This window comes from Asparagus officinalis, chromosome 5, assembly GCF_001876935.1.
Source record: "Asparagus officinalis chromosome 5, Aspof.V1, whole genome shotgun sequence".
Classification (NCBI taxonomy): domain Eukaryota; kingdom Viridiplantae; phylum Streptophyta; class Magnoliopsida; order Asparagales; family Asparagaceae; genus Asparagus; species Asparagus officinalis.
In genome coordinates this window covers 123,039,059-123,067,021 of record NC_033798.1, presented here as the reverse complement: position 1 = coordinate 123,067,021, position 27,963 = coordinate 123,039,059, and the positions used below count along the sequence as shown (strand labels likewise).

The 27,963-nt window shown below is 38.2% G+C and overlaps 1 protein-coding gene across 3 annotated transcripts; it reads left to right on the top strand.

Moving 5' to 3' along the window:
* LOC109841075 (zinc finger CCCH domain-containing protein 33-like) lies at nt 45–27,963 on the top strand. Of its 3 annotated transcripts, none has more exons than XM_020409939.1 (7): nt 45–442; nt 534–703; nt 840–893; nt 22,299–22,415; nt 22,570–22,881; nt 26,676–26,876; nt 27,225–27,963. In XM_020409939.1, exons 1-7 carry the CDS (start codon nt 367–369, stop codon nt 27,609–27,611), a joined length of 1,317 nt encoding a protein of 438 aa, XP_020265528.1. In that variant the 5' UTR covers nt 45–366; the 3' UTR covers nt 27,612–27,963. The 3 variants fall into 3 exon arrangements, with proteins under 3 accessions (XP_020265528.1, XP_020265529.1, XP_020265527.1); XM_020409938.1 differs by having other exon boundaries at nt 49–442; nt 26,628–26,876; XM_020409940.1 differs by lacking the exon at nt 840–893 and having other exon boundaries at nt 47–442; nt 26,628–26,876.

Here is a 27,963-nt window from a genome sequence, read left to right as displayed (position 1 = left end):
AATAGTAATTTTAGTCGTAAGTCTCGATTCCACAGAAGAAAAAAAGGACTGTCGCTGTCGAGAAAAAATATAAATATTTCGAGAAAAAAGGGGAAAAAAAGAAAGCCCCATTCCCAAATTCCTTTCATTAAATTCTCAGATAGAGAGATAGTGAAGCAACTTAGATCGTAATCGATCGATCGACTTATCAAGATCTGTGGAATTCGGCGGACTCTGATATCTGAATGCTGATAGGTCGAATCATCTGCTGATTCGAGCTGATCGCGGGTGGAATCGGTCGAATCTCAGCTCGGAATCGATTCGGTTGCCCTAATTTTGTGGGATTGAGGGTTTTGGATCGGGGATTTGGGGGGAAAAACCTCATCGATGCCGGATCATGGAGAGTTTCAGAACAATGTGGTGTCGAGTTCGTCCAATGGCGCGGCGCCGGAGAACCTCGAAGGTGATTCCTTTTCCTCTAATAGATCCGATCATATCTGCCGTTTCGTTAGATTTTGATTGATCTACCGAAAGTTGTATGTTTTTTTTTGTAGACGCTATCTGGAGGTTGAAAGTTGAGGATAGCAAGCAGGAGGGTTTGGATGGTAATCAAAACCTGTACCCGGATCGCCCCGGAGCGCCCGATTGCATATACTATTTGAGGACAGGGCTTTGTGGATATGGAAGTAACTGTCGTTATAATCACCCAACTTATAACGGGCAGGTGAGGGGAATTATGCTCTGACTGCAGCTGTTTGATTTCGCGATAAATGCTAAATTGAATTGCTCTCAGTTGATTGAAATTAGGAAAGCATTGATACATGAATGCATCGATGTTTGTTTGTATTTGTTTGCTGTAGGGAACTCAGGATAGAGCGGAACTGCCCGAAAGAGTCGGGCAACCTGATTGCCAGGTACATCACGCGCATCTGCATTGTTTGTTCCCTTTTCATATTGACATTGATAGGCAAACTTGTCTACTTTGTTTAGAATCTTTATCTTCAACCTAGTTGGTTAATTTCATATCTGCAACTATAAACGTAGCTGATAACTGTCGCGCGCCTTTGCGGAAGCCTTGCACGAACTCACAACGAACCTGTGATCACGAGTAGAAGAAAGCCAAACACTTGCACAAACCAAGCCAATTACGACAAATCAAACCAAACACAAGGATATACGTGGTTCGGCAATTGCCTACGTCCACGGGGAGAGGATGGGGAGATTTCACTATATGGAGGAGAAATACAACGGGTTACAACTCACAAAATCACTCAAATATAACCCTAACCAAAGCTCTCAACTCCCTCACAATATCTCCCTCTCAAAGTGCTCAAAACAATGCTAAATCTCTTCTTTTCTCTCCTTTAGAAACCCTAAAAAACGTGGTCCTATTTATAATAAAACACAATCCCAAACAAAGGAGGATTCCTCAACAAATAAGGATTCTAAAAACGAGTCTGCCACACCCTGCACCATGGGTGTGGCAGAGGGTGTGGTGCAGGAGTGGTGCAGGACAGATTCTGCCACACCCTGCACCGTGGGTGTGGCAGAGGGTGTGGTGCAGGACAGACTCTACCACACCCATGGCAGACACCACACCAGGGTGTGGTGGAGCCTGTTTTGAGTTATTCTTCACGTTTTTCACAATTCCTTCGCCGTTTTCACAATTCTCCACCTCGGCAAAGTGTTCCCAACAATGAGCCGACACAAACATGAGCACCAATGTGTCGTCTCTCCAAACTCGGCTACACCAATGTGGTTGCCTACGTACCCCCTCTCCCAAGGGATCAAGCCGCCCGTAGTTCATCCAAATGGCCGCCAACGGCCTCAACAATTACGAATGTGCAACAAGTTTCGACAATGATCAAACTTGTTGCTCGGAACCACCTTAGTGAGCATATCTGCCGGATTATCCTTCGTGTGGACTTTCACAATTTCCACATCGCCATCTTCAAGAACATCCCGAACGAAGTGATAACGAACGTCAATGTGCTTCGTCCTCGCATGAAAAACCTGATTCTTCGCCAAATATATAGCACTCATGCTATCGCAATGAATAGTGACGGATCGCTGCGATATACCAAGTTCTTCCAAAAGTCCTCGAAGCCAAATAGCCTCCTTCACAGCCTCCGTAACTGCCATATACTCTGCCTCCGTCGTAGACAAAGCCACCGTCGACTGTAAGGTGCATCTCCAACACACCGGCGCACGGGTCAAAGTGAACACATACCCCGTAGTAGACCGGCGCTTATCCAAATCCCCGGCATAATCCGAATCAACATAGCCAATGCATAGCTGCCCACCTGTAGTGTCCCGCTCATAAACCAAACCAACATTGAGCGTACCTCTAATGTACCTCAAAATCCATCTCACGGCGTCCCAATGACCCACTCCTGGATCGTGCATGTATCTCGACACCATGCTCACCGCCTGTGACAAATCCGGCCTCGTACATACCATCGCGTACATCAAGCTCCCAACTGCGCTCGCATATGGAGTCTTCGTCATCAACTCACGGTCTTCAACTGACTTCGGTGAAAGGCCAGCTGAAAGCTTCAAATGGGCTCCCAACGGTACACAAACTGGCTTCGTATCCATGCTAACATGGAATCGCTGTAGAACCTTCTTCAAATAAGCCACCTGTGTCAAACAAATCCTGCCCTTCTTCTTATCTCTGCCGATCTCCATCCCTAAAATGCGCTTCGCCTCGCCCAAGTCCTTCATCTCAAACTCATTCGAAAGCTGAACTTTCAACTCATCTATAGCTGACCTGGAACTAGAAGCAACCAACATGTCATCGACATAAAGCAACAAATAAATGTACGCACCTCCTCTCAACTTGCGAAAATACACGCAAGGATCAAACTGGCTCCGAGTGTACGAATGACCAAGCATAAAACCATCAAATCGCCTATACCACTGTCGAGGAGACTGCTTCAAACCGTATAGCGATTTCTTTAGCCTGCAAACCAACTTATCTTTCCCTGCAGCTCGGAATCCCAATGGCTGAGTCATATATATTTCTTCATCAAGATCACCATGAAGAAATGCTGTCTTCACATCCAACTGATCTAACTCCAATCCATACTGTGCCACCAAAGCTAGCAAAATCCGAATCGACGAATGCTTCACCACCGGAGAGAAAACCTCATTGTAATCAATACCTTCCTCCTGTGCATAGCCCTTCGCAACCAACCTAGCCTTGAACCTCACTGGAGTGCCCTCAATGCCCTCCTTCTTCGTGTACACCCACTTGCACCCAATCGCCTTCCGCCCCTTTGGAAGCTCTACAAGCTCCCATGTATCGTTCTTGTGAAGAGACTCCATCTCCTCCTGCATAGCCACCTGCCACGAATCAGCCTCCGAACTCTGCTCGGCCTCTCTGAATGTAGTAGGCACCATCTCATCGATACTCTCCACCGGAAGTGCATATGCAACTGTGTCGGCATACCGTGCTGGCACCCGTATGTCTCTCCTCTGTCTCCGTGCCGCAATAGAATCCTGAACCTGAGCCGTCGGTCCCTGATCCTGCTCATGAGTACCCGTATCCTCCGCATCACCGTCGTGCTCGCCTGGCGTCACCTCAGTCGGCACTCTCATGGATACTGCACTATCTGGACTCTGTGGAGCTGCATCAATCTCCACCACCTGCGAAATCTCCTCTGTCGGGTTGCTCTCCACCTGATGAGAGCTGGGAAGCTTCAAGATAGAAGCCTCATCGAATGTGACGTCCCTACTCAGCACAATCTTCTTATCAACTGGATCCCAAAGCTTGTATCCCTTGACACCACGCTTGAATCCTACAAATATGGCCTTCCTAGCTCGAGGTTCCAACTTATCAGTTCTAACATGATAATATGCAGGGCAACCAAATACCTTAAGCTGGTCATAGTCATGTGCTGTCTCTCCCGACCACATCTCCATAGGGGTCTTCCCCTCAATCGCAGATGAAGGCAGCCTGTTAATGAGGTGGCTCGCATAAGAAAGTGCCTCAGCCCAAAAGATCTTCTCCAAACCACTATGCGCCAATAAACATCGAATCTTCTCCAGCAAAGACCGATTCAATCTCTCCGCCACCCCATTCTGCTGCGGTGTATGACTAACTGTGAAGTGCCTCTCTATGCCCTCGTCTCGACATAGCTGCAGAAAGGGGTCTGAGGTATACTCGCCGCCGTTGTCGGATCGCAACGTCTTGATCTTTCTCCCAGTCTGCAGTTCCAATCTCTTCTTCCACTCCACAAACAAATCTAGGACTTCACTCTTATGCTTCATGGTGTACACCCAACATCGCCTAGAATAGTCATCAACGAACGTGACGAACCAATGTCGACCACCAAGTGATGCCGTCTTAGTGGGACCCCAAACATCTGTGTGCACGTAGTCCAAGATGCCCCTCGTCCTATGAATGGCCGTCCCGAACTTCACCTTCGTCTTCTTGCCAAGTACACAGTGCTCACAGAATTCTACTTTACCACTCTTGGCTCCCTTCAAAAGCCCCTGCTTGCACAATGCCTGCAGTGACTTTTCACCTGTATGCCCTAGCCTGTAGTGCCAAAGTCTGCTCATGTCCGCCTCTGAAATCGCCGAAGCAACCTGGCCAATCTCGGTGCTCCCCTTCAGATAATATAAATTATGATTTCGGACTCCCTTCATCACCACCAAAGATCCCTTAGTAACCTTTGCTACAGCATCCTCAAAGGTCACCCTGAATCCCTTCGCCTCCAAAGCCCCCACTGAGATAAGATTCTTCTTAAGTTGAGGAACGAATCTCACCTCCTTCAGCTCACGGACTACTCCATCGTGCATCCGAATCCTCACAGTACCTATCCCACGAACGCCACAGGATTGATCATTTCCCATGACCACAACACCCCCATCGAGTCTCTCAAATGATGAGAACCAATCTCGCCTAGGAGTCACATGATAAGTAGCGCCAGAATCAAGCATCCACTCCGATGCATCCAAATGGTTCACCTCCGGAGTAATCAAAAGAGAAAAGCTCGAATCATCGGAATCATCGCCTTTCGCAACATTCACCTCATTGGCCTTCGGGCCCTTATTCTTGCTATTCTCCTTTTCTTTGACTTTCGGGCAATCTCTTTTCCAATGTCCCTGCTCCTTGCAGAATGCACATTGATTCTTTCCAAGCTGGTGACGACCTCTTGACTTTGACCTCCCTCTGTTTCCACCTTTCTGATATGAGCTTCTACCTCTCGCCGACAAGGCCTCTCCTGAAGTACTAGCGCGGGAAGTCTCCTTATCCTTCCTCCTCAAATCATAGTTCGTCAATGCGTTAGTCACTTCACTATAAGTGATAGAAGATCTCCCGTTCAGCAACGTAAGCACGAAGGTATCATACTCCTCATCCGGTAAGGAGCCCAAAAGAATAATAGCCTTGTACTCATCTGTGATCTTCTCATCCACGTTCGCCAAGTCCGACAACAACTTAGTGTAGTTGTTCACATGAGCCGCAAGCGAGGTACCTCTGGACATCTGGAATCTGAATAACCTTCGCAGCAAGTGCAACCGGTTCTCAACACTCTTCGTAAGGTACTTATTGTTGAGAATTTCCCACATCTTCATCGCAGACGTCACCCCAATCACATCGTATTTCAGCTCCTGTTCCAAACAGGACCTGATCACCCCGCAAGCATTTCGATTCATCTTTTCCCATATCGCCTCTTCATATTTAGGTGGCCTCACATCGACCATGATGGTCTCCTCCAGATTTTGAGCATTGAGCGCATCCTGTACGTCGCTCATCCACAAACCAAAATTGATCTTGCCGTCATATTTCACAACACTAATCTTAGTGTTCTGAAAACCCACTTGAACTGTGCCTGTCATCTTGCTGCTTTCACCAATTACTTCACCCATAATCACAACTTCCAAATTGTAGAGAAAGATCCAAACTTTGAAAGAATAAGAAATTACCCAACTGAACCCTAGATTGGATTCCAAATAGAACTCCTAACCACACGAGGAAAGCGAGATCTTCAACGGCAACTTCAAACCCTAACTCCACCAAAGCCTAGAACTCCAAGAACCAAGCTTCAAACTGAATCTTCCTCCACCTAATCCAAAACCCTAGATCTGAATCTGAGCTCTGATACCACTTGTCGCGCGCCTTTGCGGAAGCCTTGCACGAACTCACAACGAACCTGTGATCACGAGTAGAAGAAAGACAAACTCTTGCACAAATCCAACCAATAAAGCCAAATCAATCCAAACACAGAGATATACGTGGTTCGGCAATTTGCCTACGTCCACGGGGAGAGGATGGGGAGATTTCACTAAATCAAGGAGAGTACAAAGGGTTACAATCACACAAATTCTCTCAAACTAACCCTCAACCAAAGATCTCACCTTGCTCACAATATCTCCCTCTCACAATGCTCAAAAGATTCCTCAATCTCTGATAAAAAACCCTCACAAATCGTTTCCCTATTTATATCAAAACAAAACCCCAATCAGACTGCAAATAGGAAACCTGCGTATGCAAAAAACCCGCTATAAGTCGACTTATCAGTGTGCACAAGTCGACTTGACAGAGAGAAAATCAACAACTGGAGAACACTTCATAAGTCGACTTAACAGACTGTTAAGTCGACTTGCCATAAGTCGACTTAACAGTCATGCTAAGTCGACTTGACAGAGGCTAAAATCACAATTCGGCTGCAGATCGTAAGTCGACTCGTGCACAGTGCATGAGTCGACTTATGCCAGTTTTTCTGGTTTTTCTGATTCTTTTCCTGATTTCTCCACAATTCTCCACCTCGGCGAATTTTGCCAAAAATGAGCCGACACCAAACCAAGAGCATCAATGTGTCGTCTCTCCAAATACGGCTGCACCACCATGGTTGCCTACGTACCCCCTCTCCCAAGGGATCAAGCCGCCCGTAGTTCATCCAAATGGCCGCCAACGGCCAAACACTCGCGCGCTGGTCCGTAGAAATATAGACATATATGCAGACACGTGTCGTATGCATTCACGGGTGCAAACCTCCGGATACTATGTTTTTTTGGTACAAAGTCCATAGACGGCACTTGAACCTAGGACGTCGGCGACCCAATACCAACCGGTTGAGTAGCTGTCTTAGGAATCAAATATGCTCTCCCGAAAACAAGAAGAAGGCGCTGCTCGTGGAGCAGCAAGAGCTTGTTGTGCGGATGTCACTTAGAGATCATGCCCTTTGAGTAGGTTCCTTGCAAGTAATTTGATGAATAAGAGGATTCAAAGTCTAGCCTGACATTCTAAAAGTTGCTGGAGTTTTTCCCATTGAGATATATGTTCTTATCTTCTTATTATTACTAATTAACAGTAGATTTGGCATTTTTTTCTTGACATTCATATTTTTCATACTTGAGAAATTTGAAACTTGGTTTTGTTTGATCATTATTATCTTGAATAATATCCAGATTCCATTATATTTATTCTACTTAATTTATAGTGTTTGGTTGTCGCGCGTCTTTGCGGAAGCCTTGCACGAACTCACAACGAACCTGTGATCACGAGTAGAAGAAAGCCAAACACTTGCACAAACCAAGCCAATTACGACAAATCAAACCAAACACAAGGATATACGTGGTTCGGCAATTGCCTACGTCCACGGGGAGAGGATGGGGAGATTTCACTATATGGAGGAGAAATACAACGGGTTACAACTCACAAAATCACTCAAATATAACCCTAACCAAAGCTCTCAACTCCCTCACAATATCTCCCTCTCAAAGTGCTCAAAACAATGCTAAATCTCTTCTTTTCTCTCCTTAAGAAACCCTAAAAAAACGTGGTCCTATTTATAATAAAACACAATCCCAAACAAAGGAGGATTCCTCAACAAATAAGGATTCTAAAAACGAGTCTGCCACACCCTGCACCATGGGTGTGGCAGAGGGTGTGGTGCAGGACAGACTCTACCACACCCATGGCAGACACCACACCAGGGTGTGGTGGAGCCTGTTTTGAGTTATTCTTCACGTTTTTCACAATTCCTTCGCCGTTTTCACAATAACAATGTTATTTCCTTCTATACGGGGCATTGAATTTCAGCATGGCTGGCTATATGAATAAATGTTTGTGTGCTGATTTAGAAGAGTTGTCAAATGGATTGTATGTTCTGGGAACAACCTGGCGGTCCTCTTAGGTGGATTCATCCTGGTCCATGGAAGACTAGGTTTTGAGCTATAGGCTTCAAATCATTGTTGTCAATTGAATTATTTACCTTATACAGAAGGTCTCCATAGCTTTCATGTGATATTCAAAATCGGAGTATCATGAAACTTCTCTTAATTAATAACAGTAAGCACACATAACATGTTGTCTTATCTTGTTGAAACACAACATTTAAGACATTTATAAAATCGCCATGGAAACCATCTCGATGAAATAACGTCAAAAGTTTAACACAATTATTCCAGCAACATGCTATAACAATGCATGGAGGCAGGCTACTTGAAAAGTAGTGTCAGCATACACTAAGGATTTGTAACTTGTCTTAAAGCCTTGGCTCATGTTCTTTTTAAGTGAAACCACACTCCGATTATACAGAGAAAAGAGAGGGGTAGGAAGCAAAAAATAATCTTTCAATTGCCAGAAAGGTGTCATCGTTATATACACAATAATGGCAATAATGGGATAGTTGTTCCCATTGAGCCGTGCAAAATGGTCACACATAGCGTGTCTTTGAAATTATACCCAACTCATAAACCAGTCATGGAAATTTACACTACTATGTAATGAACCTAGTGAGGGTGTGGCCCAAAATGTAAGTAGGTGGAAATTGTCATTCATTTCACAAAAGACAATGGGCAATTTTGTAATTCTATATAAATAATATTCTATCACATCAAAACTCTACCCCTCTCTCTCTCATAAAATTGCAATAAATGACATGCAATTTCATGTCTTATAGCTTAGATTTATTTTCATGATCATTTATTTTTGTTATTTACTTTTATGCTCTGTAGAATTTATTATATCTATACACGTGTAAACTTTAAAAAAACAAATAAGTTTGATTGTATGCAATTGTATCTATACTATTATACAAAGATCCAAGTGAGGTCATTGTAAAATTTGAATCAAGTGGACTTTTAGCATAAGTATCCAAGTCTTGGTATTTGAATTTGAATCATAAAACTCAACTAAGTTATTTCAAATTAGGCTTCTATCAATTAGTACTAGTCTATAATCCTTTGAAGAGTAAATACTAGTTATGCAAAAATAGAAAAATAAAAAAAATAAAAAAAGGAGGAAGAAAGACATTCCTTCATTTCACAATCTCAAAATTAATGATATATTTGTAATTTCATCAATCTTATAACGGTAAATTAATTCCACACTCGTTCTCTCCCATCTTAAAACCAAAAAGAGAAAAAACTTATGGAACTTGATTCTTCTTGAACTTATGAGGAAACAACGATAAATACAAGAAGTTCTCACAGATTCTCCTAAACCAAATAAGATTTCTCAAATAAAATCAGAAAATATAGAATAAATAAATTTGAAAGTATAGAATTATTTTGTAATTATTTAAAACTATGATTAAATATTTAATGTCATTAGTTCAAAACATACTTTTTTATATTAAATTGTAGAAATATTTTTTTGCACAACTCCTTATATTTTTTATATTATTGCAAAAAAATTCCCTACAATACCTTGATAGTATGATAGATTAGTAAAAAAGTATTCTCGTCAATACTTATAATTTTCATATTCCAATAACTCTATTCTCGAGTCTCAAATTTATAAGAATATTACATTATTTTTGGATAAATTTAAACTTTCAAGATATCATAATTAAAAAACAATCTAACTTTAGGACATTGTTTATATAGTATTTGGAAGATAAGTTTTAACATTTATTGCACAGCATTAGCACGTGCAGTAACACTAGTGACTAATATGAACACTTGACACCTAATTAGGACTCGTCATTCTTGTTCATAGTTTAAAAGTACCATAGAGGGGAGTGAATAGGGTATTTGCTAATCTAATCCGATTTCGATGCTAAGTTAAAAAAACTTATGAACTAAATATCCTAGCAAGTATGATATTCAAAAAGATTGTATGCAAGGATATAGAATTTAATCTAAGGGCGATATAAACATGAGACAAAGGGTGATATGAAAATATACAAGAGAATAAGTGCGCTAATGCCAAACACAAACACAAGAATATGTTTACGGAGTTCGGTCTCTCTCGACCTACGTCTCCGCTCCTCACCCTCGAAGAGATTCTTCATTAATCACAAAATCAAATGCACAATCGGTTTTCTAGCTCACCAATTTTTTTTTACAATATCACACTATTGTCAATATCACAAGACACTCCTCTAAGTGTTGGCCTACCAATGTCACGTTCCTCAAGTGCTTGGATTTACTATCTCTCCCTAGGCTTTACAACCAACGCTACTCCTCTTGGAGTTGACCACGGTCTCTCCCAACCACTCCTCTAAGTGTCCTTGTGTATTACAACGTGTTCTCAATAATTAAGTGCAAATACAAGATTTGTTCTCTAATACAATGATGAGAACTAAGTGTAAGCTCACTGTCAGATACAATCCCACAACCCAAAATATACTGTATGTGAAAATGCTTAAGCTCAAAGGGTGTGTGTAAATAATGAGTATAAATAAAAACAAACCCAATTAAAATCTAGCTTATAGATATGATATAATCAAAATGCAAATTTGTTAGAGATTGAGTTTAGAAAAACTTCTCTGAAGACAAGAGAGATAGAGATGTGAAAATTTGATGCTCAAACCGAATTGATCTCCTCTTGTGAAACTCTCTTCACATAAACAACACTCCAAAATTTTTTCTTTAAAACACTTAAACAAACTCACGAACTTTGTTTAAAACTTTTTTTAATTAGTTATAAGTGTTGAGGATTGAGGGGTATATATAGGTTCTTAAAACAAAACCCCAAAACCAAAGAAAAATCACAAAATCCAACAATATCCCTAAAAATCAGCAAAATTGGAAATAGCCGTTACACTGCCGTCGGTCGACTGATGCACTGTTCAGTCGACTAATGAGCTGACTATTGGTTAATTCTGAAAAACCATCAGTCGACTGATGCAAGTCATCGGTCGACTGAAAACACTGTTCAGTCGATTGATGGAGATCGGTCGACTGAGCAGAAACTTTTTAGCAATTATAGAGCAGTTCATCGGTCAATTGATGAACAATATCGGTCGACTGAAAAACATGCACACCCCAGTTTTGAACAGTAAATTTGATTTTTAAAGGTGTTTTAAAAATAATAAATAAATTTCAAAAATCATAAAACTTGGGAAAATGATTATTCTGATGAAAATAAACATGTTAGAAAAGAGATTTTTGAAATATCATTCACCGTTTGTGAAAACTCATCATTTTGCAAAATCTTAAAAATACGAGTTTGTTTAAACACTTGATTTTGACAAAACAATTTTAAACACGTTTGGAGATTCTTTTGAATGGATTAACAGACTTTGTAAAAGATATAAAACATTATCGTTAAGTCAATAATTCAAAGGCTCGATATGTTCTCAAAAACACTCATATTACGCTAAAACGAGAAATATCGTGTGTATAAGAATTGAGCTCTAAGTATAACACACAAAGTATAACTTCTAAACTAATATACTCAAGCAATAGGTCTTCAATGAAGCTTGTTTTGATTGCGGATGAAGCGATGATGAATCTTGACTTGAATAGCTACGGCTTCATTCCGATTTCCTTCCTGCCTCGTTTGAATGTCATCGTTAAGCTCAATTCCATCCAATCTCCAATAAGGATCTTTGTGTAGGATTCCTAACGAGTAAAACAAACACTCGACAAACGATGTTAGGAATTATTTGTTAATCATCAAAACTAGATTAGATATCAAAACTAGATTAGATAGTAGGCTCATAAACATGAGACCTAACAATCTCCTCCTTTTTGATGATGACAAATAATAAAGAATATATAAAACATGCATATAACAAATGAATATACAATTTATTATTCTCATGCAAGAAAATGGAATACTCACAATAAACTTGTTTCTCTCTTTGCCAACATCAAAATGGGGGTAAAATAATAAGAATAAGAGAGCAAAAGCTCCCCCTACAAATGAGCATAGGTAAGTATAAAACAAATATAGGGATTAAGCTCTCCCTGTCAAAATGTCACAACATATATTGATGGAAATAATAAAGCAAATAAAGTACTCAAAGATGATATATGCTTTAAGGCAATCTTACACATACGAGGCACAATGTGAGCAAAATACATACCAAATTACATTCAAGATGATCAAAGAGAACATATATAAATATATATCACCATATGAGTATTTACAAAGGTCTCACATTCATACCAAAAATAATTTACTGAAAAACTTGAAAGACACCAATTATATTATACTAAAAAATGAATATATATATATATATATATATATACATATATATATATATGAAGTTTCTTTTTTAAATATGATGAAAATATATTCTTTTATCTTGTAAAAACATTCACAATTTGTTTACAACCAAAAAATCCAAAAAAAATCATCTTTTAAAAACATGAAAAACAACAAAAAAAAATGCAAAAAATTGTTCTTTAAAATAAAAAATATTTTGGTACCCAAACACTCTTGGTACCGATTAGTTTAGGGACATGACCCATATCAATAAAATCCAAAGCCCTAGGGTTTGATCCCATTTAGGCGTATTTAATGCACGTGATCGGTCATAGCAATAATTACTCAAATAACCTTTCCTATTGCAATAAGTATAATAGAATGGATGCGTTTGTTTATGATGATCATATGAGTGTGCACGGGAAATATTTGCAAATATAGATGATCTTTTTAAAGCATTTTGCAAATATGAATTTTTTTCAAATCAAAACAATATTTGGCCAAATGACCAAATCTATCACAACAATCACATTTAACCACACTATCATGCTTATGATGAGCATTGTGTGCATGTGTGTGTGTGTGATGATGAAATTTTATGGGATGCATATTGGAATTTTGGGATTTATGTGTATCATAGCAAAATTTAGCAAGTTGGCATTTACGGTCACAAATGGTGCATTTATAAATTTTGCTATACAAGTGTGCATAGTGAGTGCGTGATTTGTAAATAGTACTACATGACTTAGCATACATGTTCACAAGTTTCTTGTGATTTTCAATGCATATAGTAGGTTGAATCTAAGAATGAAATGCGGTTTTTCCATATGATTCAACTCATTATTAGGCACATGCATTGGTATTATAAGTAGAACAAATATGATTATCTTTGAAGGAATTAAATTCATTTCTAATTGTTTTTACTTTTAAAATGACATCATTCTTATTATGGGATAAGCTTGCAATTTTTAAGTTAAAATCATTATTATCCAATTTTAACTTATAATTGTTTTCTTTAAGAATTATATTTTTCTTAGCAATGATGTCAAAATTGGATGCTAGCGTCTCATGATCGGATTTTAAAATAACATGCTTGCTTTTTAAATCTACAAAATTACGATGCAATTTATTGTAGGCATGCATTAGTCTCTCATATACACAAACGAGTTCATTAATAGAAACGTCATTTTCGGATTCAGACTCGCATACACCACTAGGGTTATCGCTTAGTGGCCGTGTGCATGATGAAGCTACAATTGTACTTGAAGTGGAATCCGTCAAAACGCGTCGGATCTCCTCCAAGTTTTCTTGATGTGCTTCTATAAATATTCATAATTTGTAAGTACTATCAAAATGAGCAAGCTTGTTAGATATACATGAATCAAAGGCATTTAGCAAAAAATCTAACAATAGCTTGTTCACTGTAAACATCTTTTTATCATTATTATTCCATTTGGATTTCTTCAAAATAGGTATAATATAAGCATAATCAATTATTTTTCATAAATCGAAATGTTTAGATCTAACAAAAAGTTTAAATCTAAAGTAGGTGCATCGTGCATATTCATAGAATCATAATTATGATGCAAGAAAGAAAAATAATCACAAAAGTAGATTAGCAAAGTATAATAGTAATGATCTTTGATTCTAGGCGGGTAAGCCATAAATCAAAGAGCAACAAGCTCTGATATCAAATGAAAGTACCCTAGAAGGGGGTGAATAAAGTATTTGCTAATCTAATCCGATTTCGATGTCAAATTAAAAAACTTATTAACTAATTATCCTAGCAAGTATGATATTCAAAAAGATTGTATGCAAGGATATAGAATTTAATCTAATGGCGATATAAACATAAGAAAAAAGGTGATATGAAAATATACAAGAGAAAAAGTGCGCCAATGCCTAACACAAACACAAGAATATGTTCACGGAGTTCGGTCACTCTCGACCTACGTCTCCGCTCCTCACCCTCGAGGAGATTCTCCACTAATCACAAAGTCAATTACACAATCGGTTTTCTAGCTCACCGAAAACTTTTACAATCACACTATTGCCAATACCACAAGACTCTTTTAAGTGTTGGCCTATCAATGTCACCTTCCTCAAGTGCTTGGATTTACTACATCTCCCTAGGTTTTACAACCAACGTCACTCCTCTTGGAATTGACTACGGTCTCTCCTAACCACTCCTTTAAGTGTCATTGTGTAGTACAACGTGTTCTCAATAATTAAGTACAAATACAAGATTTGTTCTTTAATACAAAGATGAGAACTAAGTGTAAGCTCACTGTCAAAGATACAACCCCATAACCCAAACTCATTTAAAATCTAGCTTATAGATATGATAATCAAAATGCAAATTTGCTAGATATTAAGTTTAGAAAAACTTCTCTGAAGACGAGAGATAAAGATGTGAAAGTTTGAGCGAAGATGTGAAAATTTGATGCTCAAACTGAATTGATCTCCTCTTGTGAAACTCTTTTCACATAAACAACACACCAAATTTTTTTCTTTAAAACACTTAAATAAACTTGCAAACTTTGTTTAAAACTTTTTTTAGTTTGTTATAAGTGTTGAGCACTGAGGGGTACATATAGGTTCTTAAAACAAAACCCTAAAACCAAAGAAAAATCACAAAATCCAACAAAATCCCTGAAAATCAACAAAACTAAAAATAGTCGTTACAGTACCGTCGGTCGACTGATACACTGTTCAGTCGACTGATGAGCTGACCGTTGGCTAATTTTGAGAAATCATCGGTCGACTGATGCAAGTCATCCGTCGACTGAAAACACTGTTTAGTCGACTGATGGAGATTGGTCAACTGAGCAAAAACTTTTTAGCAATTGCAGAGCAGTTCATCGTTCGACTTATGAACAGTGTCGATCGACCGAAAAACGTGCACATCCTAGTTTTGAACAGTAAATCTGATTTTCAAAGGTGTTTTAAAAATAGTAAATAAATTCCTAAAATTATAAAACTTGGGAAAATGATTATTCTGATGAAAATAAACATGTTAGAAAAGATATTTTTGAAATATCATTCACCGTTTGTGAAAACTCATCATTTTGCAAAATCTCAAAATTACGAGTTCGTTTAAACACTTGATTTTGAAAAAACGATTTTAAACACGTTTGGAGATTCTTTTGAATGGATTAACGGACTTTGTAAAAGATATAAAACATTATCGTTAAGTCAATAATTCAAGGGCTCGATATTTTCTCAAAAACACTCATATTATGCTAAAACGAGAAATATCGTGTGTATAAGAATTGAGCTCTAAGTATAACACACAAAGTATAACTCCTAAACTAATATACCCAAGTAATAGGTCTTCAATGAAGCTCGTTTTGGTTGCGGATGAAACGATAATGAATCTTGAATTGAATAGCTACGGCTTCTTTCCCATTTCCTTCCTACATTCTTTGAATGTCATTGTTAAGCTCAATTTCATCCAACCTTCAAGGATCTTTGTGTAGGATTCCTAACGAGTAGAACAAACACTCGACAAACGATGTTAGTAATTGTTTGTTAATCATCAAAACTAGATTAGATAGTAGGCTCATAAACATGAGACCTAACATAGTTATAGTTAAATCCATGAATAGATGAAAAAAATATGCATTCTCATGTGCGACTAAGCAGCGGGAAACCAGAAAATCTTAAGAAGGGCATTACAAATAGAATATACTGCTTTACTTTTAAGTTCCTCTGTTGAACTTTGTTAAGATTTGGAGAGAAAAGAGTTTCTTGGAGAGCATTCCCTCACTCTATACTTTATTATTTATAGAGATGGATTAGTTACAAGTTAGTCTCACAGGCAATGTGGGACTAAACCAATGCTAAACTAATGCTCTCTTCTAACACTCCCCTTCAACCTGGAGCATATATATCATGCATGCCCAACTTGTCACAAATAAAGTCAACCCGTGTTCGACTAAGTGGTTTTGTAAGAATGTTTGTCAACTGATGTACTGTCGATACAGGTTTTGCCTTGATGATTTTGTCCTCGAATTTCTTGCGAATTACATGACAATCGACTTCAATGTGCTTGGTTCTTTCATGAAACACAGGATTCTCAGCAATGTGAATTACTGCTTTATTGTCGTCATATAGATCTATGGGATATTCTGGAGAGAGATCTGTCTGTCAATAGGTGTGTTATCCAAATCATCTCTAGTGTCACATTTGCCATAGATCTCTATTCTGATTTTGCACTAGATCAAGACAACACCTTGCTTCTTAATTTTTCATGGCACCAGATTTTCTCCGAGAAAGACACAATATCCAGTAGTCGATCTCGCTACTGTCCTAACACGCTAAACCTAGTTTCGCCGGAGCCGCCGCTGGCTTAGTCGGGCGCCGCCAACTTGGCTCTCTCAGCGCGTCTTCGTCGCGTAGAGACGGAACCGCAAGATCACGAGTCTTTCGTTCGCTGGCCTCGGAGGGCTGTTCGTTGTGCTGCTGCGCGTCTTCCCCGCGTAGACGCGCGACGAGCGGCGTTTTTGCTCCGCTGGCCGACGGCGCACATCACTTCGTCCGCAGATACGAGCAGACCGGTGTAGATCCTGTCCTCGCTGCCTAGGGATCTGTAGCCCCTCGGATTGATCGAGGACTGGTGGACGAAGAGACTCTCGCGCGTCGTCAGGGTAAATGATACGAACCCCTTGGTGTTGTTGAACCACTTCACCGTCCCTTGGATCGCTCTTGCGGCCATTTGAAATCGACCTCACATTAGAGAGATAACAGAGAATGAATCCCTAAAATCCAATTCTCTCTCCCCTCTCTTTTTAGATCTACGAGTTGTACTAAATAATAATAATAATAATAAATAAATTATTTTTTTATATTTATTTATTCAACCTTCGGGTTAAATAATAAGCCTTCGGGTTCTTGAACTTTAACCTTCGGGTTCAAAAATAAACCTTCGGGTTCTTGAACTTGTTCAGCCTACTGGCTAATTCAAGAATTATTATCTTGAACTTGGACATGCTCTGATACCATGTTAAGATTTGGAGAAAAAAGAGTTTCTTGGAGAGCATTCCCCTCACTCTGTACTTTAATATTTATAGAGATAGATTAGTTACAAGTTAGTCTCACAAGCAATATGGGATCAAACCAATGCTAAACTAATACTCTCTTCTCACAAACACTTTAGGATGTGGATATTTATCAAGAAAGACACTGCGTTCAAGCAATGACTTTCAGCATCAATTGTTAATCAGTGACCACCATTAAGGCCTGCTTTCAAGCTGAGAGCATTACAGTGTATTGGCAGTGATTTACATCAGGGTCTGTTAGATGCAAGCGCAGCAGAATACTGCCAAGTTTAAGTTACTGATGGCTGTTCACTAGACCTGACTGCTCATGATTGCACTAGCCTTGTTATGGCCAAAGAAAGTGCAAGAAGACTCCTATTGCTAGCAGAACAACCAGATGACCAAGAAAGTCACCATGCATTTCCATTGTAGAGCACATACTTTGATAATTTTTGATAATCTTGAGACAAAATATAAGAAAATAAAATAATCAATACTCATGTATTAAATTGATGACTTGTTCTGCTCAGTGGGAAGGCACTGTTCCTAGTAAGAAATTAAGAATTATGCCCACATAAAAAGTGAGCACTATATGATGTTAAAAAAACATTTGTTAAATTGAATATTGCACTCATGATGAGAAGTTGAATCCAAACGCAACATTTAATGTTTAAAAAAGTGACATAATTTGCATAGAGTATAAATAGCTTTGACACTCTTTTTAAAAGGTTTCAGTTGTTTTCTGCTAGTTTAACTGTTAGAAACTTATAAATTTATAAACTGTTCTTTGTATCAATAAATCATTAATGCATAAACTGTTCTCTGTATCGAGAAATTTTCTATAATTATGTTCATTCACCATCTAATTTTAGACGCATAAGGTGCATGATTCATGCTAATTTGAGGCAGTCAAGGTGCATGGTGCTTAATTAGTAGTTAAACCAAGTATTGAACTATTTGAATATAGCATGTTTTGGAGTTGTCAAAGGTATCAGAATGAGAGTTAGGTTTATAATGGATAGGGACAATGGCAGATAGATGGTAAATAGTTTGAACGTAAGATTATTGCTCGTTTTGGGTCATGTGAGTTCCAAGTCTGTTAGTCAGTGCATCACGATTGTTGTCCTTTGAAGCTAGCAAACTTTTGTTCTTCTGGACGTAGAAAATCAACAAGTAGAAGCTTTTGTATTATTACTCCATCTGATTCTTCGAGCTGTAAGCTAAAGAGAGCATAGAGAGTCTTTCAAACTCAAATGTATAGGAGAGTATGTTCCTCCAAAAGAAGGGTTAAGATGGGAATCTTTGTGAGTTTGTAAATGGTGCATCACATCATCTTGGTACAGTGTAATAAAGTTCTCGGGTTTTGATTGAATGGCCCAATTCCAAAGAATGTAGTTGTGGGGCTTCATGAAAAGCGGTTTGACTTTCTTGCTGATAAAACCAGTCTTAAATGTAGCCACCATCAATGCATAAAGTAGTGCTTCAGATAATATTCATCAGTGCATTCTTGCTACTTTTCATTTGGACATAGGTTAATCTCGACTGAACTGCATAAATTGTAAAAGATCTTGTTGGTGCTGGTTTCTTTGTGCTTTGTTTGATTTTTTGCTGAATTTTCTGTATATTTTTCAGTTATCTTTTGTGGAAGTTTTGCTATAGCAAGCTAATATCAGAGATTGGGTATTTGGTTGAAAATATTTTTAGATAGCTTGCAGAAGTAAGGTGCAGAACTTCGATGGGAGGATTACATTAGTCTAAAAAAATGCATGCTCTCTTTATTCAAAAAAGGTTTATCATATGTTCTGTCTAAAAAGGGCTAGTTGCTGAAATTCATGTTCGAACAAGAGAATAAAGAGCTTGAGGCCAAACGTTTGTAGCGTTATACATGTTTCTTTGGACAATGAGGTATTGCAGAGGTTGCACATGAAGAACCTATGATTATTTATGTTTAAAATTTGAGGGCTTGTGCATGACAAAGTCTTTTACTAACAAGAAAGACAAATCCCTTAGCTAATGAATTCTCTTCACATTCACATACACCAAAGTGCACCTATTAAGGACCACTCTTTTTAAGGGAGTTTTTTAGAATTACTTGAACAAGTTGAACAAAATGCTCATGTATTTGAGAAATATTAACGCGATATTGAAGAAGATAATAAACCCTTACATTATTTTGTTTGTCGCCTCCTTTTATGAAATTTTATCAATGACATACTCTATATATTAGAGGTACACTTTCTGTAGAAGATGTTTAATCAACTTTATATTCTAGAAAATTAACTCAGAAAGGGTCCGATGTTGGGAGCAATAATGGATCATGCTTTTGCACATTCATCTGGAAAGGAGTTTAGTGAGTACTGGATAGAGGAAAAGCTAGAGATATATGTATACCAAACACAAGCATGAACAGTATGTCGCTGGTCATGAAATGGAAAGTTAGTAGTTGGTAAAGCTGAGAATTGAAGATGCTGAGGGAAAAAATTTGGAATAACAATTAGATAACATTCTATGCATTATGGTTTGAGATGCTCCGCGATTATTGTTTGTGATGCTCCGCGATATGACAAGTATATTCTTAATTCAAGTTTCCACCACATTTGTTCATGTAGTTATTAGAAAACAGATACTTGCATAGCTGTGATACATGCAGATAATGCAGATCCAGTAGTTGTAAAGCGAAGCCATGGAGATTAGCCCCCAACAAATTGGGCACTATGAAATGAAAAAGCCATTAATTATCCAGATGCAACATTAATATCATCTTGAAGCTAAGACATGGTTTTTGCAATTCAAAATCTTTGAATCAATATACTCTTGACCAGCCTTTTTTTTTATTTACCAAAACCAGTTGGAGAAAATAGACAAATTGTCTTAAACCCATTGGAGGGAAATGAGTTTGAAGAATTATTATGCAAGCATGAGTTTGTTTTATTGTTATCCTTTTCCAGAAAAACAGTGAAGAATTGGTGGAATGGTATAACCAAAATATGTCTTTGACTATACCATCATTGTGTGGAGATGCCCTCATAATAAAATCCTATATGATCATATGGTCAGCTTTGTATCGGATGATTGAGCGAAAATCATTTTTTCTTGCTGCAACTTATTCTAGAAATTTTGCAGGTTCTATCTTTTCTTTAGATTGGAAGATAACATTAGCTTGTGCATGTTGGAAAATTGTATGCAACTGTGGTGGAAGCATGCATCATGAAGTTTAATCTAAATTAAACAAAATTGGAAGAATATGAAAAGTTTTCTAATCCCCCACGAAGTTTGTCCCAAGATCTTCAGATAATTATCTTTCTCAAGAGAAAAAGCCTCTAATTGAATCCATTCGTCATGGAAAGGATGCAATACAAAACGGAGATAGGACCTCTAAATCTTATTTTCTTAATTTTTTTTCTATATTTTTTTATTGTCTCTCCATATGACCACACATGCCTTTGTTATATAGACTTAGGTCATCCATCATGTTAACAGTTTTAATTGATGTGAAACTCTTTCAAAAAGTCAAATCTATAACAATTATAGATAAAGATAGGTATTTTATTGCAGCTAGACCTCTCTTACTGACATTGGTGATTGGTGAAACTAATTGGGTTCCATATCGAGAGCCAATTACTAATCAAATTAATTCTTAATTAAACTTGATTATTAATTTTAATGTAACAATCAATTCTCTATCCGACCAACTATTCATAAGCACTCTTACACAATGTGGTATTAAAATATTTAATAGTGTTATTTTCTTACATCCAGTCTCTTTTAGTATTAATTTATTTTTCTTTTAGACAAATTAATGATTGGGACAATTCACCCATTTGCTTGTCTAAAAGTCGCAATCTCCATAGACAAAAATCATTTTGAAAATATTAATAATAGTATAATAACTTAATTTTGAAAAACTTCTCCAAAACAACCAATCAACAATGTTTTATAACTTAATAGAATTGCATAATAAATTATTCTTATCATAATGATCATTATCGGATCCGATCTAGACCTCCATCAACTCCCTAAATGAAATATAGTAATCCGAAGTTTTAGGTTTTGTAGCACTTGCCACGTATAAGTTAACCATCACATCAAACATACTCAATTATCAAATCGAAAATGGCAATATCCTCAAGTCTAAGGGACCACATAACAATTGATCTCTATCCCTTAGGTGACCTATCCTAAAGAATCTAAATGTGGTCTAGCACTGCACACATCACAATTCGTGCTCATGACATACACCGAGAGTGTCCAATCCCAGTAACTGAGACCCACCACTACATTTCTTATGTCATCATCATGCATGATAACTTGTAATAACATAGTTATCCCGTACTATTTATATGTTAAGTATAGTTCTAAGAAATCTCTAAATTAGATTATATCTCCAAGCAAGTGACCTATCAAAGTGCATGATCTAACAAAATAATTTCTAGGGATAACATAACAGTTATGTATATAGTACCCAAATAAAATGTGCAACACATAAAATCTTCATTGATATTCATTAATATTACATAAATTGTATTGGATGTGTATGAGCATGCTATTCTACTCTAACAGTGCAATTCTTATCAGATAAATGTTATGCATTTCAGAACATGTTACAGTTGCTGTACATGGGCATAAATGTGCGTTAGGCCACTGCTTACTTAGTGCTCCTTATGTGTGCACGGGAGTTTTTATTTTACGTAGTTCTGTCTCCATTTTTGGAATTTATGATTTTAGGGGTCAGTATGTAGTCTTTTTGGTTCACTGTACTAATCACATAGGTCATCTCTTACTTGATTTCATACACGCCTTTTGCTTTGGGCTAAAATGCTTCAGGAATTGCTGGGCGCTGGAGTCGTATAATAGTTTGTGAACTTATTATCCATGGCTTCTTGCAGTACTTTTTGAAGACAGGAACATGCAAATTTGGAGCAACATGCAAATATCATCATCCACGAGATAGACATGATGTACGACCTGCTTCATTGAACATTCTTGGGTTGCCAATGCGACAGGTAACGCTTCTTTTACTCTATTGCTTCCATTTCAAGGTCTTGATGTGCTCTCAACCTCTTATGTACTCTCAACCATTTACATGTTAGCTTCCTTCCAGCCCTCTTGAGCTACATTTGGGGTTTTGCAGTATTCACTTTTATTCTTGTTGCACAGGATGAAAAGTCATGTCCATATTACATGAGAACTGGATCTTGCAAATTCGGATTTGCCTGCAAATTCAACCATCCACAGCCTGCCACACTTGGACCTGTGTTTCCTGTGACACCACCATCTGCCTATGGTCCAACGGGATCTTCTGTTGCACCTCCATCAAGTCTTCCCGTAATTGGAGGTCTTTCAGCATGGCCTTCAGCACGACCTTACTTAACTAGTCCAAGAATGCAGGGCCTTCCAGCTTATATGCCTGTTGTTCTTCCATCCTCACAGGGTGCTATGTCGATGCAGCAGGGTTGGACCGCTTACACGGTCAGCTACTATTCTTTTGTTTTTAAGCACAATCCATGCAAGTGCATTATAATTATCGATATTGACCAATGCTTTGTGCACCAGTGAAGCTTTCCATGGACATCCATGATATCGTTTTCTATCAATAATAATGGTTGATAGTCTGTGCAAGCACGTTATAGTTGCATCATGATGATCTACTTAGAATTATACTTGGAAAACTGCTACAGATTATTAGTTCTTCTGCTTACCATACTTTATTATCAAATGTCTCCTTCAGGTGAAGTGCCTACAAATTCAGCATGTCAATATGATTTCTCCTACCATAGAATCTTTATTTCATTTGGATTTTTGCTAAAAGGCATTAAGCTTGTTTATTTATATACACACACACGAGTGCATGCGAACACATTTTTTTGCAAATGTCCATTGTCATTTGGCATTAATTCTTTCGGCAATGAGTCTGTTAAATTCAGGGTTTGTTCCATCAATACCGCTGGATTTTAAAAATATATACCTTACTATTGCTGTAGCATTTTATTAGTTTCTGCATGTCATTAACTGTTATTAACTTATTGTTACTTTGTGGGGACATGGCAGTGGTCGTTCCATGAGAAGATGGATACATATTTAGTTCCGGGTCTTTCAGATAGGATATAATATACTTCAAAATGAAGATAACTATCAATGCAATTATGGACAATATTGGATGTAGAAACCAGAAAGGATAACAAATGAATCCCAATGAAGAAAAGATAGGTGAAGGAGGTAAAGGAGAATCTGAATGCAAGAGATTGGTAAGGTGGGGGCATGCTAATTCTGTCACATACACTAATTAATATATTTAGCTATTAATGAACTGCAAGTTCTCTCGTGCAGTCATCTCTTCCATTTGGGAAATCTGATGAGGAACACAAACTTTTTCCGGGAAAGGTTAAATCTTTATCAAATATGTGTCAGCATACAGAAGTTACATTACAAATTGCAGATATTACTTAGCAGCTAGAGGTAAATTATGTATGGCTCATCCGAACCCCACTTTTCTAGTGCCAACTGGATGGTTCACCAGCATATCTATTTTCAGGTGCTCAAATCATGATTAATTCTGAGTAGTAAACTGAAGACAAGTTTTTTTGTTGGTAGCTACCAAGTGATTCACTATTTGAGAGTGGCATAGGCATCAGAACATCAAGCTCCAAAACAGTGATGTTAAAATACAAGTTTCAATTGGCCTTCTGACATAGTTGAGTATGTTTTGATTCTTGATTGCCTAACGAGCTTTCAACAATGAGATCAACTGGCCTAATGGATTTTTTAATCTAAGATAAATGCATTGGATCCTTAGGATGATGAGGGTGTAAAAAGATGCATTGTGGAGTGCAACTTGATTACCACATCTCTGATCCTCCTCTAGGCACCATTTTGGGCTGAGGGCTGCTACATTACATGACCAGGGCATATTGCAGTGTGCTGTGTGCACGTAATGAGTGTGTCCTTCCGAGGCTATTTAGCCCAAGACATGCCCTTCTCAGTGCATGGAGTTGTATGCACTCTCCTCTTCTAGGTCAAATTTCTTGCTCCAAAAGAACGTTTTATTTTAGGGTTTGTGGGGTATGTGCGGGTGTGGGTGCAGGTGCGTGCGTGTGCGCATACTCTATCTTCCTGTAGGCACCCGCTCATGCGGAAGGCTGCTACATGACCATGTCATATTGCAGTGTGGTCACAATGAGTATGTCATTCCAATGCTATTTAGTACTCAATCATGCTCCTCATAGTGGACAGAGTTGTATAAAGTCTCCTATTCTAGCTTAAATTTTGTGCATCATGAGAAATTTTTCTTTTAGGGTTTTGGGTTTATGTGCATGTGTGTGCGTGTACTCTATTTTCGTCTAGGCACCCGCTTGTGCTGAGGGCTGCTACATGCCCATGGCATATTGCAATATGATCATAATGAGTGTTTATTCCAATGCTATTTAGCACTCAAATTATGATCTTCAGTGGCATGGAGTTGTATGAAGTCTCCTCTTCTAAGTCAAATTCTGTGCATCATGAGAAAAATTTCTTTAAGGATTGATGGGGTTTGTGGTTGGGTGGGATTGGGGGGCTCAAGCTAACGCTTCTTAAATATCAGAGTAGGCATCTTCTACCATTATTGTACTAGTTTCTTGAATACTCTCATTTTAAAGAATACTGCGCTACCAGCCTATTTGCCACTCAACAGGCTATCAAATGCACCTTCTCTATTGCTCTCTGGAATATTTAATCCGCCCCACTTCCATTGGTATGTTGCAGTACCAATTTGCTGTAGAATGTGGGGTTCTACAAACAGAAATGACTATGAAGATCAGAAAACAACAAATCATGTAGAACACAATCACACAAATAAATAGACAATAGGAAAGCACAACGCCCCAAGTTATCATGTGATTCAACACTAAGATCTACATCCATGAAGGAAGGAGAGATCCACTATACTAAAGGTGGTTAGAAAAAAGGTTCAGCAACTACAAAACGCTAATCCTCAAATCTTGAAAGAGATGGATCTCTAATGACATTATTCTAAACCGAAACTCCGAGAGAGCATCAAGGAATCTTAAACGTACCCCTGATAACAGTTAAGTCATGAAGCTGTGTACATCTAGATGTACGTGTATTGGACAAATAAATCCTGCCGTGCTATTGTTATTTATATGCCTCCTCAACTTCTTGTCTGTTGGTGAATAGTGTTGAGATATCCTTGCTTTTTAGTGGCTTGACTGAAGCAGTCTAGGCAGTTATACTAAGGTCCATTGTTTGTGCTAAAGTTTGTGCTAACGAACAATAAGATGTGGTTTTGTTCAACTTTGAAGGCCATGCCCGCAACCCTTGGATGAATGCAGAAAATGCTAACAAGTCACGGAGTCTGATATGCTGGAACCTTAGTAAAGATGAAATGGACTATCTGTCTGATGTAGCAAAACACCAGTCATTTTTGTAAAAAATATGTTTATTCCCTGGCCTATGCTTGCATAATGTGGGGTCCTGACCCTTCTGTTTCTGAGAGTTGGTCAACGTAGTGAATGAAAGTAAACTATAAAAAGTGAGCTCAATCAAAGAAATAAGAGAAACATCAACATAGTTCAGGTGACATATTTCAGTAAATTCATCTTAGTTATTTCCTCACGAGATTTATACCATAGCTTACCGTTATTATAAAAAACATGATGCATATTATCAAGAAATTATATTGCAAATTTTACAGCGAATTGAAATAGCTTATACTCCATCTCCTTCTATAATTTATTGTTTCCATCAAGTTATCTCTTAATCCGTTAGATCCTATATCCTTGCTTGTACCTAGTTTTGGCTTGTGGCGATGGAAAATATACCTTTTGTTTCCAGGGTGGAATCTCACACCCAAATGGTTAAAAAACCAAAAGCAGTTGAATGACTGCTGCATTGTATGAGCAAATTAGGGTTCACGAAAAAAAAGAGAAAAAAGGGAAAAAAAATTCTCCATGAAAATACATCTAAAAATATAATTGTGTTACTGTGACAAACCATTCTATACAAGTCATCTACTGCATGAATATTTTCCTTGGGCCAGGCTGATTAAAACAGTTTTTCTGTCTGGTTCATGTCATCACTACAAAATATTCCCTGTAAAAGTTTTCTCTGTGAATAAATCTTTTTTTTTTTTGCCCTTTTGGTCATTTAGCACCATAGTTCTCGTGTCTAATATTTTTATAACTTCAGTAACAAATAACGTTCTCTCTTTATTTCTCCAGGGCTCTGCAAGCCAATTTCCATCAACTGATTCCTTTGGGCCTACACAGGTACCCAACCCCAAGCTTCATGCGCAGTCAGCTTCCAGCACTGCAATAAATCTCCCAGAGAGGCCAGATCAGCCTGAATGCCAGTATTACATGAAAACTGGTATTTGCAAATACGGAACAACTTGCAAGTATCATCATCCGAAAGAGCGCTGGTCAGAAAGTCCACCTACTCTTGGACCCCTGGGGCTTCCTTTGAGACCAGTAAGTAGAAAATATCTTTTATGCGTTAACTGCACACTGGCCGTTGTGGTATGCTATTTTGAACTTACTACCTTTTGTAGTTTCATTTTCGCTGTTATTTTGAACTTACTACCTTTTGTAGTTTCATTTTCGCTGTTATACCCCTCGGTTAAATTCTTTTTTTCTTTTATCCTGGATGAAACTTTGGTAGATATTACCCTTGGGTGGAATTAGTGAATCTATCCAAAAAAAATTCATCCAAGGGTTCTATGTGCGAAAATGAAACTACATGCAAGTAAGTTCAAAACAGTGAGGGGTCTCTGATTATTTCTGACTTGAATCTCTGATTTTTCTCATTGTGTCGCGAAGGGTCATCCTGCCTGCACATCCTACAGCTTGTATGGAAGCTGCAGGTTTGGTGCAGCTTGCAAATACGATCACCCTCTGATGGGATTCTATAACTATGCCATGCCTACATACTCGGTTCCAGACCCATCGGCTCTTTTTCCTCCTAACCATAGTAATTCACCACAAGTGACATGGGCGTCAGCATCCGAGGCTTCTTTCTCCAAAACACTGAGGTTACCTGATCGACTCCAGAAATCTGATGAGAAAAACAACAAGGAAGCAAATGCCACCTCCCATGACAATAATGACCGTGTCAATGATCCACCTCCTACACAAAAGACATCACCATCAACAGATAACGCACCTTCTACAGATTCCACAGAGAATACACAAAATCACTCCGATTAATGATTCATTTCCTCATTTTCCATACGTTTCGGGGCTGTTTCCTGAATGGAAATTTTGGCGCTGCCTCTAGACCCATCCTTGTTTTTTGTCTGCGGCTAAATATATTTATTTGGTGCTAGATGGGCAGTTGAATGCAAGTTACATAGTTTTCTTGGGTTAGGCCGTCTCTTTATGTCTTTCGCGGTGAATAAATTGTCAGTCGCTGTTATATTATACATCAGATTTGTTTATGTTGCTTCTGAAAAGGATTCAAAACTTTTGAAGTGGATAATGTTATACATGGAGGCTTGTCGAAATAATGCGGTTAACTCTGGGAATCATCTCTTGTCGCTATAAGATTACAGTTCCAAGA

What these genes read in the sequence shown, in the direction of transcription:
- LOC109841075 (XM_020409938.1), top strand. Translation starts at nt 367, where the DNA reads ATGCCGGATCATGGAGAGTTTCAGAACAATGTGGTGTCGAGTTCGTCC. An exon ending in AGGGTTGGACCGCTTACACG is followed by an intron (nt 22,882 to 26,627) that starts GTCAGCTACTAT and finishes TTATTTCTCCAG; the next exon opens with GGCTCTGCAAGCCAATTTCC. An exon ending in TGGGGCTTCCTTTGAGACCA is followed by an intron (nt 26,877 to 27,224) that starts GTAAGTAGAAAA and finishes TGTGTCGCGAAG; the next exon opens with GGTCATCCTGCCTGCACATC.